The sequence below is a fragment of the Corvus hawaiiensis genome, chromosome Z (genome assembly GCF_020740725.1).
Source record: "Corvus hawaiiensis isolate bCorHaw1 chromosome Z, bCorHaw1.pri.cur, whole genome shotgun sequence".
NCBI lineage: Eukaryota > Metazoa > Chordata > Aves > Passeriformes > Corvidae > Corvus > Corvus hawaiiensis.
Genome location: NC_063255.1, coordinates 76547099 through 76564052, shown reverse-complemented (window position 1 = coordinate 76564052; position 16954 = coordinate 76547099). Strand labels below are relative to the sequence as shown.

At 50.8% G+C, this 16954-nt stretch overlaps 1 protein-coding gene and 1 long non-coding RNA gene across 6 annotated transcripts; both read left to right on the top strand.

Moving 5' to 3' along the window:
• The first annotated feature begins 561 nt into the window (after positions 1 to 561).
• Positions 562 to 7580, top strand: LOC125320107. 5 transcript variants are annotated; one of them, XR_007200997.1, is made up of 7 exons: positions 562 to 743; positions 1645 to 1940; positions 2784 to 2971; positions 4291 to 4411; positions 5049 to 5677; positions 6269 to 6375; positions 6755 to 7580. It is a non-coding gene; the product is annotated as an uncharacterized LOC125320107 (long non-coding RNA). The 5 variants fall into 5 exon arrangements; XR_007200996.1 differs by having other exon boundaries at positions 562 to 987; XR_007200995.1 differs by lacking the exon at positions 562 to 743 and having other exon boundaries at positions 1333 to 1940.
• Positions 7581 to 10761: 3181 nt separating this feature from the next.
• LOC125320104 (heat shock factor protein 5-like) lies at positions 10762 to 16530 on the top strand. Its single transcript, XM_048292111.1, has 5 exons — positions 10762 to 11737; positions 12409 to 12756; positions 13597 to 13784; positions 15289 to 15409; positions 16510 to 16530. The coding sequence occupies exons 1-5, from the start codon at positions 10861 to 10863 to the stop codon at positions 16518 to 16520; spliced, it is 1545 nt and encodes a 514-aa protein (XP_048148068.1). The 5' UTR covers positions 10762 to 10860; the 3' UTR covers positions 16521 to 16530.
• Positions 16531 to 16954: the final 424 nt, after the last annotated feature.

The window sequence follows — 16954 nt, the reverse complement described above, 5'->3', positions numbered from 1 at the left end:
TCAGTTCCTAGAGATGCTCCCAGAGATAGTCCTAACAATGAAGATGAGGAAGACCCTTTGCTCCCAGGGAAGGAGAAGGGCCTCTGGTTTTGTTTCTGAACGGCTCAACCTTAAAATTGTACCCCAAAAAACTTCAAGAGTGGACCCTCGAATGCGGGAAAACCAATTGCTATCTGTGTGTGACCTTGAACAAGCTGCAAGTCGGGGGAAGGGACTCACACGCAGGCAGAGAGACTCCTCTTCCTAAATGGACTGAACAATATTTGGAAGTGGGTGGCTGCCTCGTTGTGATACTGTTTTCATAGCATGAGCAAGAAGAGACTTCTCTTTCTAAATGGACTAAACAAGGTTATTATGGCAGTGGTAAACAGACTGAACATCTTAAGGGTTGTCTTTTTACATTGTCAGTGGGAGAAGGGAGGAAGGTGGGGGGAGGAGGAGAGTTCTGAAGGTGGTATAATTTTTTTTCCCTTCTTTTAGGTCTGTTAATAAACTTCTTTCTATTCTTTCAAGTTTGGTGCCTGCTTTGCATTTCTCCTAATTCTTATCTCACAGCAGATAAACAGTAATGAGTATTTTAGACCAAACCACTACAGGGGCCGAGGGAGAAGCTGTGAAGATGGGGCAGCTGGAACCCCTCTCCCTCTAGTTCTGCTTCTAGATGTTTATAGTGACACCTATCAAGCTAAGGTTTTCATTCTAGAGGCCGCTCTTTCACATGCTCTGTGTCAATGGATAATTAGGTACGTCTCTTGGTACCTGTCAAGGCATCTGCTGCTTTGTCACCTCTATCCCCACTCTGCTGCCTCTGTCCCCATTGCCTTGTCTGCTGTGCCACCTCTGTGCCCTGTGGCCGTGCTGGGGGCTGGGCTGGCGGCCAGGCCCAGCCGAGCAGCGCTTTCAGCCGCGGTCTCGGCTGCCCACATCTGAGCGTGAGAAAGAGAAAGAGAGCAGGCAGGAACCACCGGTGGCGAAGCAAAAAACAGGGTGGGAGCTGCAGGAACAAACGGTGGCGTGGGCTTTGGCCACGGGCCCCGCCCGTGCTGGGGCCGCTCAGCGCGGCTGCCCCGGCCGGCACAGGGGCTGTCCTTGGGCAAGGCAGCTGTGCCGGCAGGGCCCGGCAGCGGTGCCGGCTGTGCCGCGCTGCCGGGGGCTGCGGGACGGTCCGGCCGGGGCTGCGCTCGCCGCGGCCTGGCCCGCTGGGCCTGCAGCTGGCCCAGCCCCGAGCTGTGGCTGGCTCTGCTCCTTGCCCGGCCCTGGGGATGCTTGGGGAGCTCTCCGTGGGTGCATCGGAGTGCTGAGGGCTCGGTCTTTGGCCCAGCTGGAGGGAGCCTCCTGTCCCTTTGGTGCAGAGGGAGAAGACCCGGCAGTTGGGTTTCTGGCAGTTGCCTCCTGCCAAGGAATTGCAATGGGACACTTTTCCAGACTGTCGAATGAGTAGGGGAGAGCTAAGTAGACAAGGAATTGGTTGTTGTAAAGCCCCAGTACATGTGGGGATTTCTTCTTTCTCACCCTGCTTGTGAGGATTTGAGCTTTTCTCTTGCCTGACAGAAGTGCAGTTGCTGCCAAGGGAAACATACCCAAGGACCAATAGTGACTCAGCCTTCCCTTTGCTTCCTTTCTTCTTTCCTCTCTGCTCCACAGCTCCCTTGAGCCAGAACCTTGGTGCTGCCTCACCTGAGGATTCAGAGCTGCCTCTAGGCCCTTCCAGCACAAGTCCAGGTTCTCAAGAGCGTGAGGCTTTCCCAGCAACTCCCAGGAAAATGTTTGCCACCTCCAGACTTCTTGAGGATTCTTCAGAGGACACACACAGATTTCTACGCCAGCCTGAGCTCATCATTCCGCTGGTTCCTGTAGACCATCAAAGCCTTTTTGTGGCACTTCCAGAGAGCAGCAGCTGCACATCTTCAGAGCAGCACACCCAGCCTACAGCCCATCAGGTAGGGAGAGAGTTTGTACCCTTGCTTTTCAGGAAGATCATGAAAAGTGACCATTTGAAGTATTTTCCTGCAGTGCTCTGTCATGTGTACATCTCGAGTGTGAATCAGACAGGAATTGTCAAGTGAACTGGGAAGCAGGACCTTGATAACAAAACCAATCTCTGTCTGCTTTTGCTGTCCTTCCTCCAGATTTGGAGGGTGTTCTGGCCGTTTTCCAGGCAGCCTCTCTGTAGGGATGAAAGGGAGAGGCAAAAACCATTGGTCCACAAGCGGTCAGTGTCAAGTGCACCCCCATCTTCCTTGGAATGAAGCCCAACTAGGATGCTGATAGGATATTGCAGAGGTTGCAGATTGTCTCTCCTGCAAAGAAGGCTATTAAATTTCAAGGAGCTCTGTGTGTCCCCAGAAACGCTGCAGCTGCAGAATACGGCCTCACCCACAAGGTTGCTTTTTACAATACAATCACAGTTGAATTTTAGCATGTGTGTCTGCAGATCTGGGCTCTTCCTGGGTGCATCCACTTTCTGTGGTCTGTTGGGATGAGAAACTCAGAAGCAGCCACATCCAAAAGCTGCTGGGGAGATAGAAAAGGCTGAGATTACAAAGTCTTTGTGTGTAGATCAGTTTTACAATCCATCCTTTAATATACCTACCTATCATTTATTAGAAGAAACACTGTTTGCGAGGAAGAAATCAGTCTTCCAATCCCCTGGGAAGTTGGAATACATTTCTGGAATTGAGTTTGCTGTGTGCTTCCTGTGATGTTTGCTGCAAGGCAGCAATAGAGCTCTGTGTCCCAAAGCCACATTCTGGAGCCTGACCAATGTGTTTGGAATCCTGCAGCCACACCGGGCAGTTCAGCCTCCAGTGCTTCACGTGGCAGTGCTGGTTGGGCAGCATGGACGGCCTCCAGCTAGGCTTGGAATAGTTCTGGGCAAGAGGAATTGCCACCCCTGGATCTCGACCTTGTTCTTGAGACACTGGAGGAGATGCTGTCACCATCCCTGCCTGAAAGGTCTCCCTGTGCTCAGGTAACTCCATTGGGTGGGAATGAACGGGGCTGGGCTGAGAGCTGTGAATGTTGTTGCATGGCTGAGAAGCAAAGGCTTCTTGGATTAAGCTTTGAATGGACAAGGAAGGATTTGCTTGGTCAAGCAAGATTCCAAAAGAAGAGGGAATGGAAAGTCTCCCCCCTTAGTGAGGATGAGAGGCGTGAGCCTGTGGTGGCCAGGTTTGGGTGCTCCTTTTGCTGGGAAGAATCCCTGGTGCAGGGGCCTTTGTGGTGATGAAGTGGAAGCTTTGGCAGCTTTTGGACTGTGTTTGAGAAGTCAATCTTTGTAGAGAAATTGCTGAGTGAATGTACATGCACAATCCAAGCTGTATTAGTGAACTGTCCTTGACTAGAGAAAAAAGAGAGGAGCAATGCCGATGTGGCAACCCGACAGGATGTGGCGGAGTGGGATGCTGACCATAGAAAGAGAAAGACTTATGTTAGTCGTGTGCATATTAAACTGTAACCAATCACTTGCTATTAAAGGCCGCATCAACAGTAGCTGTAATCCAATAGTATGGAGCTTGCTTATGCGTGCTTGGAGAATTAGGGTATAACTATGGGTCTGACAATGGAATAAATGGAGTTCCATCATATCTCTATGAGAAGTGTGGTTCATCCTGGCAGATCTCTGGCTATTAATCTTCTCCACTGTTGAAGGCCTTTGGGGCCCAGACTTCTTTGTTAGGAGCAAGGGATGAAAGTGTGTGAGCAGTGGAGCTTTTAGGGGGCAGAAGTGTTGGTTTTGAGGCCCCATGACTTGTGTGATTGGTGAGCAGGACAGTGATGATGCTGGACATGAAAGGGTTAAGGACTCCTTGAAGCCCAGGGGCTGCTTCTGTGTGGAAGAGCAGTTCAGTCAGGGACCATGAGTCCTTGTGTTTGCCAGATTCCCTCTTTGACTTAGGAATTCCCTTCCTCTTAACCCTTGCCTCTTCCCAGCCTTGCCTGGAGTGTTCAGTTCCTGTGTTGGCACTGGCCTTTTTGCGTATTATTATACAACTTTGCCAAAGAATTTCTCTGTTTTGTTTAATATGCAGACCCACTGCCTGCTGCAGATATATTAGCCAGGAAGGGCAGAGTCAAGGTGGAGTGTGGGATTTTTTGGGATCCCCAATATCTCATTGCCAAGTGTGATGAAGTTCTGTCTTCTGTAAACTCAGACACAGCAGTTTTCAAGAGCATTTTCTACTTCAAGAGAAGAAAATGTGGCAGGCTATGAAGTTTTGTACCCCTGAAGTAATTCCAAGAAAACAGTGAGTGATCTTTGGGTTTCTTTCTTTCTGGTTTTCTTTCAAGGGGAATATTAATGTTGCCCCTGAGTCTTCAGGAGGGGAGGCTGGGAACAGGGCTGCAGCAGAGGGAGCTTCACCTGGCACCGAGAGCTGCAGGAACAGTTCCCCAGAGCCCGAGGAGCCTGGTAAGGAGAGAGCCCACACTGCTTTAGGGAGCTCTGAGGCGGCTGCTCTGAGCCTGCCTCTGGCAGGAAGGGAGATGAGAAGAGTTGAGTTCCTGTCTGCAGGGTTGGTGCTCCCTGGTGCCTTTCGTTCAATTCCTGCCCTGGCACAGCCTCCCCGAGCCCTGCCCTCCACGCTTCTCCAGAGGCACTGACACCGAGTGCTGTGCTGTGGCCAGAGAGCCGTGAATAACCCTGACCCTGTGGGAGTTGTGTCACCAACCCGGGTGTCCCGATGTGGTTCATAACCCAGCTCACAGCACCCTTCAGCTTCAGCCGTTTCAGTGAGGTGTCTCTGTCAGCACAGAGGGAGAACAAGGCTGGGCTTCTGTGTGGGAAGAAGCTGGGACTGTCTGAGCTTCAGGCTCTCGTTGGTGCCATTTGCACTGCGGGTGCTGAGACTTTATTGGGAGACTTCAAACCTTTGGAGGTTTTGCAAACTTGGAATGCTCCCTGTTCTCTAAAGAGCAGCCTTCAAACTCCCAAGTGAGAGTCTGCCTTTGAGGCCATCTTTAACAGTCCCTCAGAAGAAGGACCATTGCTGCCCAAGGGAGATGTGCACAAGGGCCAATATCGGCTCAGTGTTCCCTTTGCTTCCCAGATTCCATCTGATTGACCTCTCCAGGAGGGCTGTCCTGAGTGGGAGGAAGAGACAGAGGGAGAGCCTGCGAGAAGATCTGGCAGGTGCAATCCCTCTGTCTATAGTGATATTGATAGATGTGTATAGTTATATTTATCCATCTCTGTAGTTATATTTCTAGATTTATACAGTTGTATAGATATGTCTAGATAGATGAATTTAAAGATGTATAGAGGTAAATTTTTATATATATTTCTGTATATTGTTTTATTTATGTATGCATAGTTGTATTTCTAGGTCTGCATAGTTACATTTTTAAATGTGTACAGTTGCATTTATATATATGCAGTTAAGTTTATAAATAGTTACAAGTGCACAGTTATACATTCATATAGTTATGGGTATATGGAGCATTAGGTACATAGATTGATATCTGTATAGGTATAGGCAGCTTTTTAACCTCTTTCCTGCTCTGCTTCCTCTCTCACCTCTTGTTTTTCCCCCTGTGCCCCCTCTGTCCCCTCCTCCTGTGCTGGCTCCGAGCTGGCGGCCGGGCCGGGCGGAGCAGCAGCTGCAGCCCCGGTGTCCCTGGAGCGGTGGGAGCTGCCGGTGGCCGCAGGCCCTGTGCCCTGAGGAGCTGCTGGAGGACGGTGAGACAGAGGGGGCTGGGGAGAGGTGACACTGAAGGTGACACTGATGTTGAGGTGCTGGTGGGGCTGAAGCGATGGTGGGGGAGCAGAGGGGAATGGTGGGGATTGAAGGGACTGGGAGAGCTGAAGGGAATGGTGGAGCAGAGAGGTGTGGAGGAGCTGCTGGGGATGGTGGGGACTGAGGGGACGGGGAAGTGGCACAGGCTAAGGGGGGTGTTAGGACTGAGGGAGCTGGGAGGACTGAGCGGAGTGGCAGGAACTGAGGGCTCTAGAGGGAGCTGAGGGGACCAGTGGGGCTGAGGGAACTGGGAAAAGTGGGGAATGAATGGTGGGACTGAGGGGTAGAAGTTCCACAAGGGAAGTGGCACAGGCTGAGGGGGATGGCAGGTCTAAGGGGACTCAATGGGTGTGAAGGGAGTGAGGGGGGTGAGAAAAATTTGAGGGTCTGCAGGAACTGGCAGGACTGGGGGTTTGCTGAGGGGATGGCAGGGCTGAGGGGATGGAGGGGGCCAGCAGGGAGCACGGAGGGGTGTGGGCCTGTGGCTCTGCCAGGCTGTGGAACCAATTCCAGAGCCTCCACTTTTGCCACAGCTGCCCTGAAGACCTTCAGAAGAGCCGGAGAGAACCAGCAGGGAGAAGCTGAAGGCCGCCAGCAAGAGCAGCGAACGGGGACCTGCTGCTGCCGCCCGAGACCCTGGGTGAGGCCCCAGGGCCGCTGAGGCAGGGTGGGCGTGAGGCTGGCGTGGGCTTTGGCCGCGGGCACTGGCCGGCTGGGCAGGAGCGGGCCCTGCCCGTGCTGGGGCCGCTCAGCGCGGCTGCCCCGGGCGGCACAGGGGCTGTCCTTGGGCAAGGCAGCTGTGCCGGCAGGGCCCGGCAGCGGTGCCGGCTGTGCCGCGCTGCCGGGGGCTGCGGGACGGTCCCGCCGGGGCTGTGCTCGCCACAGCCTGGCCCGCTGGGCCTGCTTTTTCTTTCTAACCCTCCTGGGGAGGCTCTGAGATTTCCTCTTCCCCGATGGAAGCGCAGGTGCTGCCAAGGGAAACGTCCCGATCCTGACTCGGTGTTCCCTTTGCTTGCCAGGTGTCCCATCTGCTGTCCCCGTCCAGGAGAGCTGCTCTGCACGGGAGGAAGAGACCGAGGGAGAGCCTGGGAACATCGGCGCCTGCAATCCCTCTGAAGATATTTATAGATTTATGTCATTATATAAGTACATGGACGTTTAGATGGGTGGATTGATATTTGTATAGGTATATTTACATTTGTATGGGTTTACGTGTATTTTTATATTTTTGTTTGTATTTAGGTATATTTTCATTGTATATACAGTCGTATAGCTGCGTAGTAAGACTGAAGTAGTTATATGGATATTTAGATAGGGAAAGATAGGGATATTGATATTTTTATATGTATGTGTATGTGCACAGTTATATCTGTAGTTACATTTATCTATATGTACGTATGGATGTTTAATCATACATATGTACTTTTGTTCACCTTGATGTATACAGTTGTATAGCTGTGTAGATACATTGATGGAGTTACAGGCATAGAGCTATTTAGAATAGTATATTGGTACTTGTGTATTTGTATACAGGGGGGTTATCTTCATAAATGTATCTCTTTATATATGTATTGTATGTATCATGTTGAATGTATAATTATATTTATGCCTGTATATTGTTTACAGCTATTTTTAAGTATGTATAGAGTTGTACGCTTATATAATTATGTTTATTTAGGTATAGGTGTAGGGTTGTTTAGATAGGTATATTGGTGTTTTGTACTTGTAATCAGAGTAGTTGTAACAATCTGTAATAAATTAGTTTTGTTAAACTTAAAATGATATTTGTATATTAATTGATAGTGTGGTTGTAGCAATTTGTAATAAATGTAATTTTTTACCTTCTTTTGGTTTTTGTGTATTTATCAGCCATGCAAGTGTAACAATCTGCAATACATGTAATTTTTAAACTGAAATAAGCGTTAGTTTGTGTTTTTCGAATCAATGAGGAGATGTAAATATGGTGATGTTGGAGGATTTTGGCGGTGAGGGAAGGGACGGGGGGAAAGTCTCCAGCCGTGCCCAGCAGATCCCCCAGCTGCAGCCAGGCTGGGCAAGGGAACGGCACCTTTGGCATGGCAGCAGAGCCGCACATTGGCTACAGACTCGCTGCAGAGGCCTGCTGAGAAAACGGGACTCCCCTGAGCGTAGAACTGCAGCCAGGAGCCACCCAGGGAGGAGAAATCCACCCCCATCCCACGGGGAGCTCTTTAGGGAGCGCTCCAAGTGTCCCTCTGAAGCTCATCCTGGAGAGCAGCAGCAACCAGGGATCCTGAGCCAGCTGCGCTGCCTTTGGCAGCACTTTGGCAAAGGGTCTGGAGCAAGGGCGAGGGAACGGTGACTCTAACTGCTGCAGGGCAGGGATGAGAGAAGGGCCACTGACCCAAGTGCTGAAATGCTCCAAAATCCAGAAGGATGCTGGAGAACTGGGAAGCAACAAGTTCTCACAAGTGCTGAAGTGATGGAAGCCCTTGGAGTGAAGTTCCCTGAAGGAACTCGCAGGGGAAACGATGCTATAATAAGTAGGACCAGAAGGCAAAACTGTAGCACTGCTAGGAGACGGTCTATAAGCCCCACAGGCTATGGCTTAGGAAAAGATCAAGTATAAATTTGACATATTCTATTTATTATATCTATTAAAATACATCCTATATCATACTATAGAAGATAAATTGAATATATGATAAATGAATATGTATTATTTGATACATTTTGAGAAATTTTGAGAACTATTTTCATTTCATGTAGATTTGAAATATTCTTCCAACTTGGGAGAGTGAAGATGGTACTGCTGTCCAGAGCCTTCTGCCCACACAGCAATCAGCCCACGGCTGTGTCCGTGCACACCTACCCACCGTCCTTGCTCTTCTCAGCATCTCTGGGCTGCTGTTTGCACACAATTAGGGTGAATTCAACTCGACAGACCTGTCGCAGGTGTTGGAGGAAAAACTCTCTGAGCATCTGAGATGGAAAGGTGAAGGCAGTGACACAGCTGTGTGCCAATCCGAAAGTGAACATTGTGTCTTCCTACGCTGCAAGGAGATCCTACATGCTAGCAGAAGAGCACAAAGGACAGTTTCACCTGAAACACACACTAATGTATTGCAGATATACTGAAAATATTTATCATTTCTAACAGCTTCTCAAAAATAAGTCAGTTTAGACTGTTTGAACGTTGCCCCTGTTGCACGTAATACCAGGAGACCAGTGAAAAAACAGATTTACGTAAGGCATATTTCGCTTTCAGAACTGACTGCTCTTTTACTTGGAACTGGTAAGTAGTCACCAGTAGGGAAAACATTAAAACTGCATTTTCAAAGTGGTAAAAACTGTGATTCAAAAGCTACAGTGCCAGGTAGGGAAAAAGGAAAGATATGCAACAGCAATAATACTTTAAGTCATCAGGCCTGTACATTGAGTGATGTTCTCTACCAATTACTTCTAAAGGGGAAAGGATTAATTTTAAGAGAAAAATCTTAAATCTAAAACCACATACCACAGTTTTAAGGATTTTTCTTTCCTAAAAATTAACAACCTTTTCTGTTGTTAATTATTAAACCAATTTTTGGCCCAAACACTGAAATATAATATCCATTATTTGCCTTGTGGTGTTGGTAACTGACATTAAATTCTACCGGTAGGGTAGAAAATTGGGAATGAGTCATGCTGCCAGACACAAGATAAGCCCACTTCTTTTCAAGTTTCAGTATCCTTAAAACACAGCTAAGGGTAACTTCTCATTCTTAGCCACGGAGTACTGTGGAAAAGTCAACGCAACCATAACCATACTACAGGGGTGACTAAACATTCCAATGCACAATCCGCTTTTCAGCCACCTGCTTCCTCATCTCTAGTAGGGCACAGGTCCAGTGTCCGTGCGTTTCTCAGAACTCACAGAGATTACAGAGGAGATCTTCAAAAAGAGGCTTTTCTGCATGAAGCAGTGCATAGACAAATGAAACATGGGGAAAGATGTCCCTTCTTTTCTGAACTCCTGTCTTCTCCTTTTTGCCTATTCCTTAGAAATGGTGTTGCAATTCGGTCGCTGGGATAAGTTTTACAGGAGTTGTTACACTGCGCTTAAAGAAAGACAAACCCCATCCCACCGAGGTGGATCATTCGTAATTCAGGTACTGTTTTAAGCTGTTGAAGATGAATCGGGAAGAGATTTTCTAGGTAGTGGGTTTCAATTTTTCTGAGAAAGCCAGCACACAGAGGAAGAGATGACAGGGCATCTCTAAACCACTCCGTGCAAAAGACTATTCCAGAATGTGGTGAGACCAACAATCCTTGGGTCACCCATAGGCCAGGGACTGAAGTGACAGGGCAGGGCTCCTCACAAAGGGACCTGGAAGGAGGGCAAGAGAAGGCAGTGTTAGCTGGAACTCAAGACAGGCTGGATGTAAGGAGAACATCCCCTCTGTGTGTGGGATGAGCTTATGCCACAGCACCAAACATGAGCCCGCAGGGTAAAATGATGTAGAGACATAAAAAAAAAAAAAAGGGCATGAATTAAAGAGATGGAAGAATTAGGTCTATTTTTTCCTGCTACGAACAGAAAAATGTTTCCAGTTCCAGAGAGAATTTAAAATAACAAGTGACACTAAGCATAGAGGATTGGAAGATCACCTTGGTTAGTCTCCATTGAAAAGACTTGGCTGCAGGAGGGATTTTGCATTGGAACTCTCCCCAGACTGGGGAAAAAAAAGAAGAGAAGAAATGATTCCTGAGGAAAGAAAAAGGCAAAATCTCTCGGAGAGACACCAGCGTGAGTTCACTACAACTCTAGGTCATTAATCCCTTGGGGACGGCAACATCCATCCACGGTGCGGGACTTAAGCTTTGATGGCAACGCTGACAAAATTGCTGCCCCTTCCTGTTGCTGCTTCTGACTCCAGAGAATGAGAACTGGGCCAAATGTGCCCAAGACAGGCAGAGACAGTGAGACAGAACCAGCCAGTTAGCTGGAAAAGAGGCAAAAAGCAAGTCCTCAAGTGTCTCCTTTCCATCATTTCCCCTGGTCTTGTTGGACCAGTCCGCTTTGAAGTAGGGAACTCTGTTAGCAACCCCAAGCAAAAGAGTGAAGCTACTCAGTCGAAGATCTTTTTCCTCCCTCCCTTCAGCCATGCAGAACACAGAGAGATGCGGCTGTCACTTGACACATAGGAACAGTTTCCCATGGGATTCCTCAGTTTGGACCCTTTCTGAAATTTGCTGCGCTTGCCTTGGTGGTTTGGGGTCGTGCTGCGAAGCAAAGGCAGAAGGCCGATTCCAGGCAGAGAAAGCAAGGGTTTGCCCCGTGCCGGTCCGTGCCGTGCCCGGGCAGCGCCCCGGGAGCCGCCCCGCCCGCGCTGTGCCCGCAGCCCCGGCTTTGTGCCGCTCGTTCCCGCGCGGGGCCGAGCGCAGCGCCCCCCTCAGGCCGCGCGCCGCCGCTGCAGCTGCGGCCGTTGCGCTGCGGCCGTTGCGGCGCCAGTGGGCGACAGGCGCGATGGCCGAGCTGCCGCTGCCCGCCGGGCTCGATGCCAGCACCTTCCCCGCCAAGCTGTGGCGCCTGGCGAACAGCCCCCGCGTCCGCTCCGTGCGCTGGGACACCCAGGGCCGGGGGCTGCTCATCGACCGCGCCCTCTTTGAGCAGGAGCTGCTCAGCCCGCCCGGCGCCGACGGGGCGGGCAGAGACAGAGGGGCGGCGGTCCCGGACTCCTTCAAAGCCACTCACTTCGGCAGCGTCGTGCGGCAGCTCAATCTGTACGGCTTCCAGAAAGTGCTGGGTTGCTTTGGCGCGGCTGTGCCGGGCGATGCTGGGCCCATCGTGCACTTCCAGAATCCCAACTTCCGCCGCGACCGCCCCGACCTCCTCCTGCGCATCAAGCGCCTGACCAGGGCCAACAGGCAGCGGCTGGCAGCCGGGCTGGAGGTGCGCAGCCGCCAGCGCAGCCGCTTCCAGCAGCTCAACACGGAGCGGCCGCTGCTGGACTTCCTCGCCGGGCACCCCCCCAGCGCCGGTGAGACGGGGTGGGAGCTGCGGGCGCGGGGGGTGGCGTGGGCTTTGGCCGCGGGCCCCGCCCGTGCTGGGGCCGCTCAGCGCGGCTGCCCCGGGCGGCACAGGGGCTGTCCTTGGGCAAGGCAGCTGTGCCGGCAGGGCCCGGCAGCGGTGCCGGCTGTGCCGCGCTGCCGGGGGCTGCGGGACGGTCCGGCCGGGGCTGCGCTCGCCGCAGCCTGGCCCGCTGGGCCTGCAGCTGGCCCAGCCCCGAGCTGTGGCTGGCTCTGCTCCTTGCCCGGCCCTGGGGTTGCTTGGGGAGCTCTCCGTGGGGGTGTGGAAGCCGAGGGCTCGGTTGTGGTCCCGCCCAGCTGCAGGGAGCCTCCTGTCCCTTTGGCGCAGAGGGAAAGACCCAGCAGCTGGGTTTCTGGCAGTTGCCTCCTGCCAAGGAATTGCAGTGGGACGGTTTTCCCAGACGGTTGAACGAGTAGGGGAGAGCTAAGTAGACAAGGAATTGGTTGTTGAATAGCCCGGGAACATGTTGGTTTTTTTTTTTTCTTCTTTGTAATCCTGCTTGGGGGGATGGGAGCTTTTCCCTGACAGAAGTACAGTTGCTGCCAAGGGAAGCATACCTGAGAACCAATACTGACCTAGTCTTCCCTTTGCCTCCTTTCCTCTTCCCTGCCTCCTGCACAGCTCCCTCATACCAGCACCTCGGTGCTGTCTCACCTGAGGGTTTAGAGCTGCCTCCCAGACCTCCCAAGGCAAGTCCAGGTGCTCAGGAGTCTGACGCTTCCCCACCACCTCCCAAGAGAATGTTTGCCACCTCTGGACTTTCTGGGGTCTCATCAGAGGAACCAGGCACATGGAAATTTCCACTCAAGCGTGAGCTCATCATTCCACTGGTTCGCATGGACCTTAAACGCCACCCTGAGCTCATGGTTCCCCTGGTTCCTGTAGACCATCAGAGAACTTCCGTGGCCCTTCCACAGAAGCGCAGCTGCACATCTTCAGAGCAGCACACCCCAGCCTACAGCCCATCAGGTAGGGAGAGAGTTTGTACCCTTGCTTTTCAAACAGGTCCTGGAAAGTGACCGTTTGAAGTCTTTTTGCACAGTGCTCTGTCATGGGTAGATCTCAAGTGAGAATCAGGTAGAAAGTGTCAAGTGTACGGGGAAGCAGCACCATGAAAACAAAACCAATCTCTGTCTGCTTTTGCTGTCCTTCCTCCAGATTTGGAGGGTGTTCTGGCCGTTTTCCAGGCAGCCTCTCTGTAGGGATGAAAGGGAGAGGCAAAAAACATTGGTCCACAAGCAGTCAGTGTCAAGTGCACCCCCATCTTCCTTGGAATGAAGCCCAACTAGGATGCTGACGGGATATTGCAGAGGTTGCAGATTGTCTCTCCTGCAAAGAAGGCTATTAAATTTCAGGGAGCTCTGTGTGTCCCCAGAAACGCTGCAGCTGCAGAATACGGCCTCACCCACAAGGTTGCTTTTTACAATACAATCACAGTTGAATTTTAGCATGTGTGTCTGCAGATCTGGGCTCTTCCTGGGTGCATCCACTTTCTGTGGTCTGTTGGGATGAGAAACTCAGAAGCAGCCACATCCAAAAGCTGCTGGGGAGATAGAAAAGGCTGAGATTACAAAGTCTTTGTGTGTAGATCAGTTTTACAATCCATCCTTTAATATACATACCCATCAATTAGAAGAAATACTGTTTGCGAGGAAGAAATCAGTCTTCCAATCCCCTGGGAAGTTGGAATACATTTCTGGAATTGGGTTTGCTGTGTGCTTCCTGTGATGTTTGCTGCAAGGCAGCAATAGAGCTCTGTGTCCCAAAGCCACATTCTGGAGCCTGACCAATGTGTTTGGATTCCTGCAGCCACACCGGGCAGTTCAGCCCCCAGTGCTTCACGTGGCAGTGCTGGTTGGGCAGCATGGACGGCCTCCAGCTGGGCTTGGAATAGTCCTGGGCAAGAGGAATTGCCACCCCTGGATCTCGACCTTGTTCTTGAGACACTGGAGGAGATGCTGTCACCATCCCTGCCTGAAAGGTCTCCCTGTGCTCAGGTAACTCCATTGGGTGGGAATGAACGGGGCTGGGCTGAGAGCTGTGAATGTTGTGGCATGGCTGAGAAGCAAAGGCTTCTTGGATTAAGCTTTGAATGGACAAGGAAGGATTTGCTTGGTCAAGCAAGATTCCAAAAGAAGAGGGAATGGAAAGTCTCCCCCCTTAGTGAGGATGAGAGGCGTGAGCCTGTGGTGGCCAGGTTTGGGTGCTCCTTTTGCTGGGAAGAATCCCTGGTGCAGGGGCCTTTGTGGTGATGCTCTGTAGGTTCTAAGAGGCTCTGTGTGATGGGAAAGAAGAGAAGAGTGTGGGGAGAATTGCCACTGAAGGCAAAGTGTCCCCTGCAGGGAGGGGCATGCGAGAGGTGCCTCTGTTAGAGCAGCAGACGTGGGCTCTGCCTGTTTTGGGTGGGAAGGCCAAGGCAAAGCAAGGGCTGGGCTGCAGCTGCTGCTGCTGCTGCTGTGTGAGCTGTGCCGAGCCGAGCGTGCAGGCGCTGCCAGAGCCGTGCTTGGGGATGGGCTGGAGCTGCAGCTTTCTTGTCCTCTCAGTAGCCTGGTGCCTCCATTCCAGTTTCTATCTGGCAAATCCTCAGCTGGGCAAACTTGCCAGTCTTGCTCTCCGTGTACCAGAGCTCAGGCACCTTCCTCTTGGGCATCTCTGTGGGAAGAGATGTGTGCTCCCATGCAGTCCCTGCAAAGCTGCAGCTGGATGTGACTGTTCTGCTGTTGTGCTCAGGGCTGTGGAGGGAGGGGCACATCCCTGTGCCAGGAGCTGGCAGGACTCCTTCCTTAGTGCCCACTGCATGTGTTCAGTGTCAACTTTGTCAGCTTTGGCAGCTTTTGGACTGTGTTTGAGAAGTCAATCTTCTCCACTGTTGAAGGCCTTTGGGGTGCAGACTTTGTTAGGAACAAGGGATGAAAGTGTGTGAGCAGTGGAGCTTTTAGGGGGCAGAAGTGTTGGTTTTGAGGCCCCATGACTTGTGTGATTGGTGAGCAGGACAATGATGATGCTGGACATGAAAGGGTTAAGGACTCCTTGAAGCCCAGGGGCTGCTTCTGTGTGGAAGAGCAGTTCAGTCAGGGACCATGAGTCCTTGTGTTTGCCAGATTCCCTCTTTGACTTAGGAATCCCCTTCCTCTTAACCCTTGCCTCTTCCCAGCCTTGCCTGGAGTGTTCAGTTCCTGTGTTGGCACTGGCCTTTTTGCATATTATTATACAACTTTGCCAAAGAATTTCTCTGTTTTGTTTAATATGCAGACCCACTGCCTGCTGCAGATATATTAGCCAGGAAGGGCAGAGTCAAGGTGGAGTGTGGGATTTTTTGGGATCCCCAATATCTCATTGCCAAGTGTGATGAAGTTCTGTCTTCTGTAAACTCAGACACAGCAGTTTTCAAGAGCATTTTCTTCTTCAAGAGAAGAAAATGTGGCAGGCTCTGATCTACTGTGTCCCTGCAGAAAACAGTAAGTGATCTTTGGGTTTCTTTCTTTCTGGTTTTCTTTTCAGGTCAATCTTAGTGTTGCCCCTGAGTCTTCAGGAGGGGAGGCTGGGAACAGGGCTGCAGCAGAGGGAGCTTCACCTGGCACCGAGAGCTGCAGGAACAGTTCCCCAGAGCCCGAGGAGCCTGGTAAGGAGAGAGCCCACACTGCTTTAGAGAGCTCTGAGGTGGCTGCTCTGAGCCTGCCTCTGGCAGGAAGGGAGATGAGAAGAGTTGAGTTCCTGTCTGCAGGGTTGGTGCTCCCTGGTGCCTTTCGTTCAATTCCTGCCCTGGCACAGCCTCCCCGAGCCCTGCCCTCCACGCTTCTCCAGAGGCACTGACACCGAGTGCTGTGCTGTGGCCAGAGAGCCGTGAATAACCCTGACCCTGTGGGAGTTGTGTCACCAACCCGGGTGTCCCAATTTTGAGCTGAAGTCCGTGGATGAGTTTGCTGCAGGGTGACAGTGCTCTGGAGGCAGCACTGAGTGACTCTTGAAGCAAGAGAGCAAAACCCCAGCAAAAAGTCAATGTAGAAGTCTGAGCTTTTTGTCTCAGCACATTAAATCAATGTAGGACCAATCTGCTGGTAGCCCTAGTGAGCCATGTTAAAAATACAAGCAGCAGAAGCTCAGAGGCCAAACAAATCATAAACCACAGGGATTTATGATTTGGAAAGGAAAAACTTAACTTACCCCAAATTAGCGAGAACTAACAGGAGAGAGAGAGCACCTTGGATCTGCATTCTTGAGCAAGGCTGGTGCAGCCTGCAGGCCTCATGGGGAGCTCTTTCCCTCCCAGCTCTTCCTGCCAGAGCTGATGGTCGAGTTGAAGCCGCTGTTGCTCACTGCAGAGGGCAGTTTGTAGGTCCCAGGTAATGGAGCTGGTTCATAACCCAGCTCACAGCACCCTTCAGCTTCAGCCGTTTCAGTGAGGACTGAGGTGTCTCTGTCAGCACAGAGGGAGAACAAGGCTGGGCTTCTGTGTGGGAAGAAGCTGGGACTGTCTGAGCTTCAGGCTCTCGTTGGTGCCATTTGCACTGCGGGTGCTGAGACTCTGTCGGGATACTTCAAACCTTTGGAGGTTTTGCAAACTTGGAATGCTCTCTGTTCTCTAAAGAGCAGCCTTCAAACTCCCAAGTGAGAGTCTGCCTTTCAGGTCACCTTTTACAGTCTTTGATAGAAAGGCAGTTACTTCCAAAAGGAGAGATGCCTGAAGGCCTATATTGACTCAGTGTTCCTTTTGCTTCCCAGATTCCATCTGATCTACCTCTCCAGGAGGGCTGCCTTGCGTGGGAGGAAGGGACCGAGGGAGAGCCTGTGACCATCGGGCAGGTGGAATCCCTCTGTTTGTAGCTAGATTTATAGATGTCTATAGTTATATTTATATATCTATATAGTTATTTATAGTATTTATACTCTACTTATTAGTTACATATAGTATTTATAGATTTATACAGTTGTGTTTATAGGTGCATGTATTTATAGATCTGTGTAAATTTATATAGTTATACATATGATATAATTATATTTATACATAGGCAGTTACAGTTATAGATTTGCAGTTATAGTTATATATGTGTAGAGAAAAATTTGTATATATATAAGTTGTATTTATAAATGTACATAGTTATATAGTTAGAGATATTTGGGTGTTTAGATACATAGATTGATGTTTATATAGGCCTAGGCTGGATTC

Coding starts and splice junctions, on each gene's coding strand:
- LOC125320104 (XM_048292111.1), top strand. CDS start 10,861: ATGCAGAACACAGAGAGATGCGGCTGTCACTTGACACATAGGAACAGT. Junction 11,738..12,408: donor CGGGCACCCCCCCAGCGCCG/GTGAGACGGGGT, acceptor CCTCCTGCACAG/CTCCCTCATACCAGCACCTC. Junction 13,785..15,288: donor AAAGGTCTCCCTGTGCTCAG/GTAACTCCATTG, acceptor TTTTCTTTTCAG/GTCAATCTTAGTGTTGCCCC.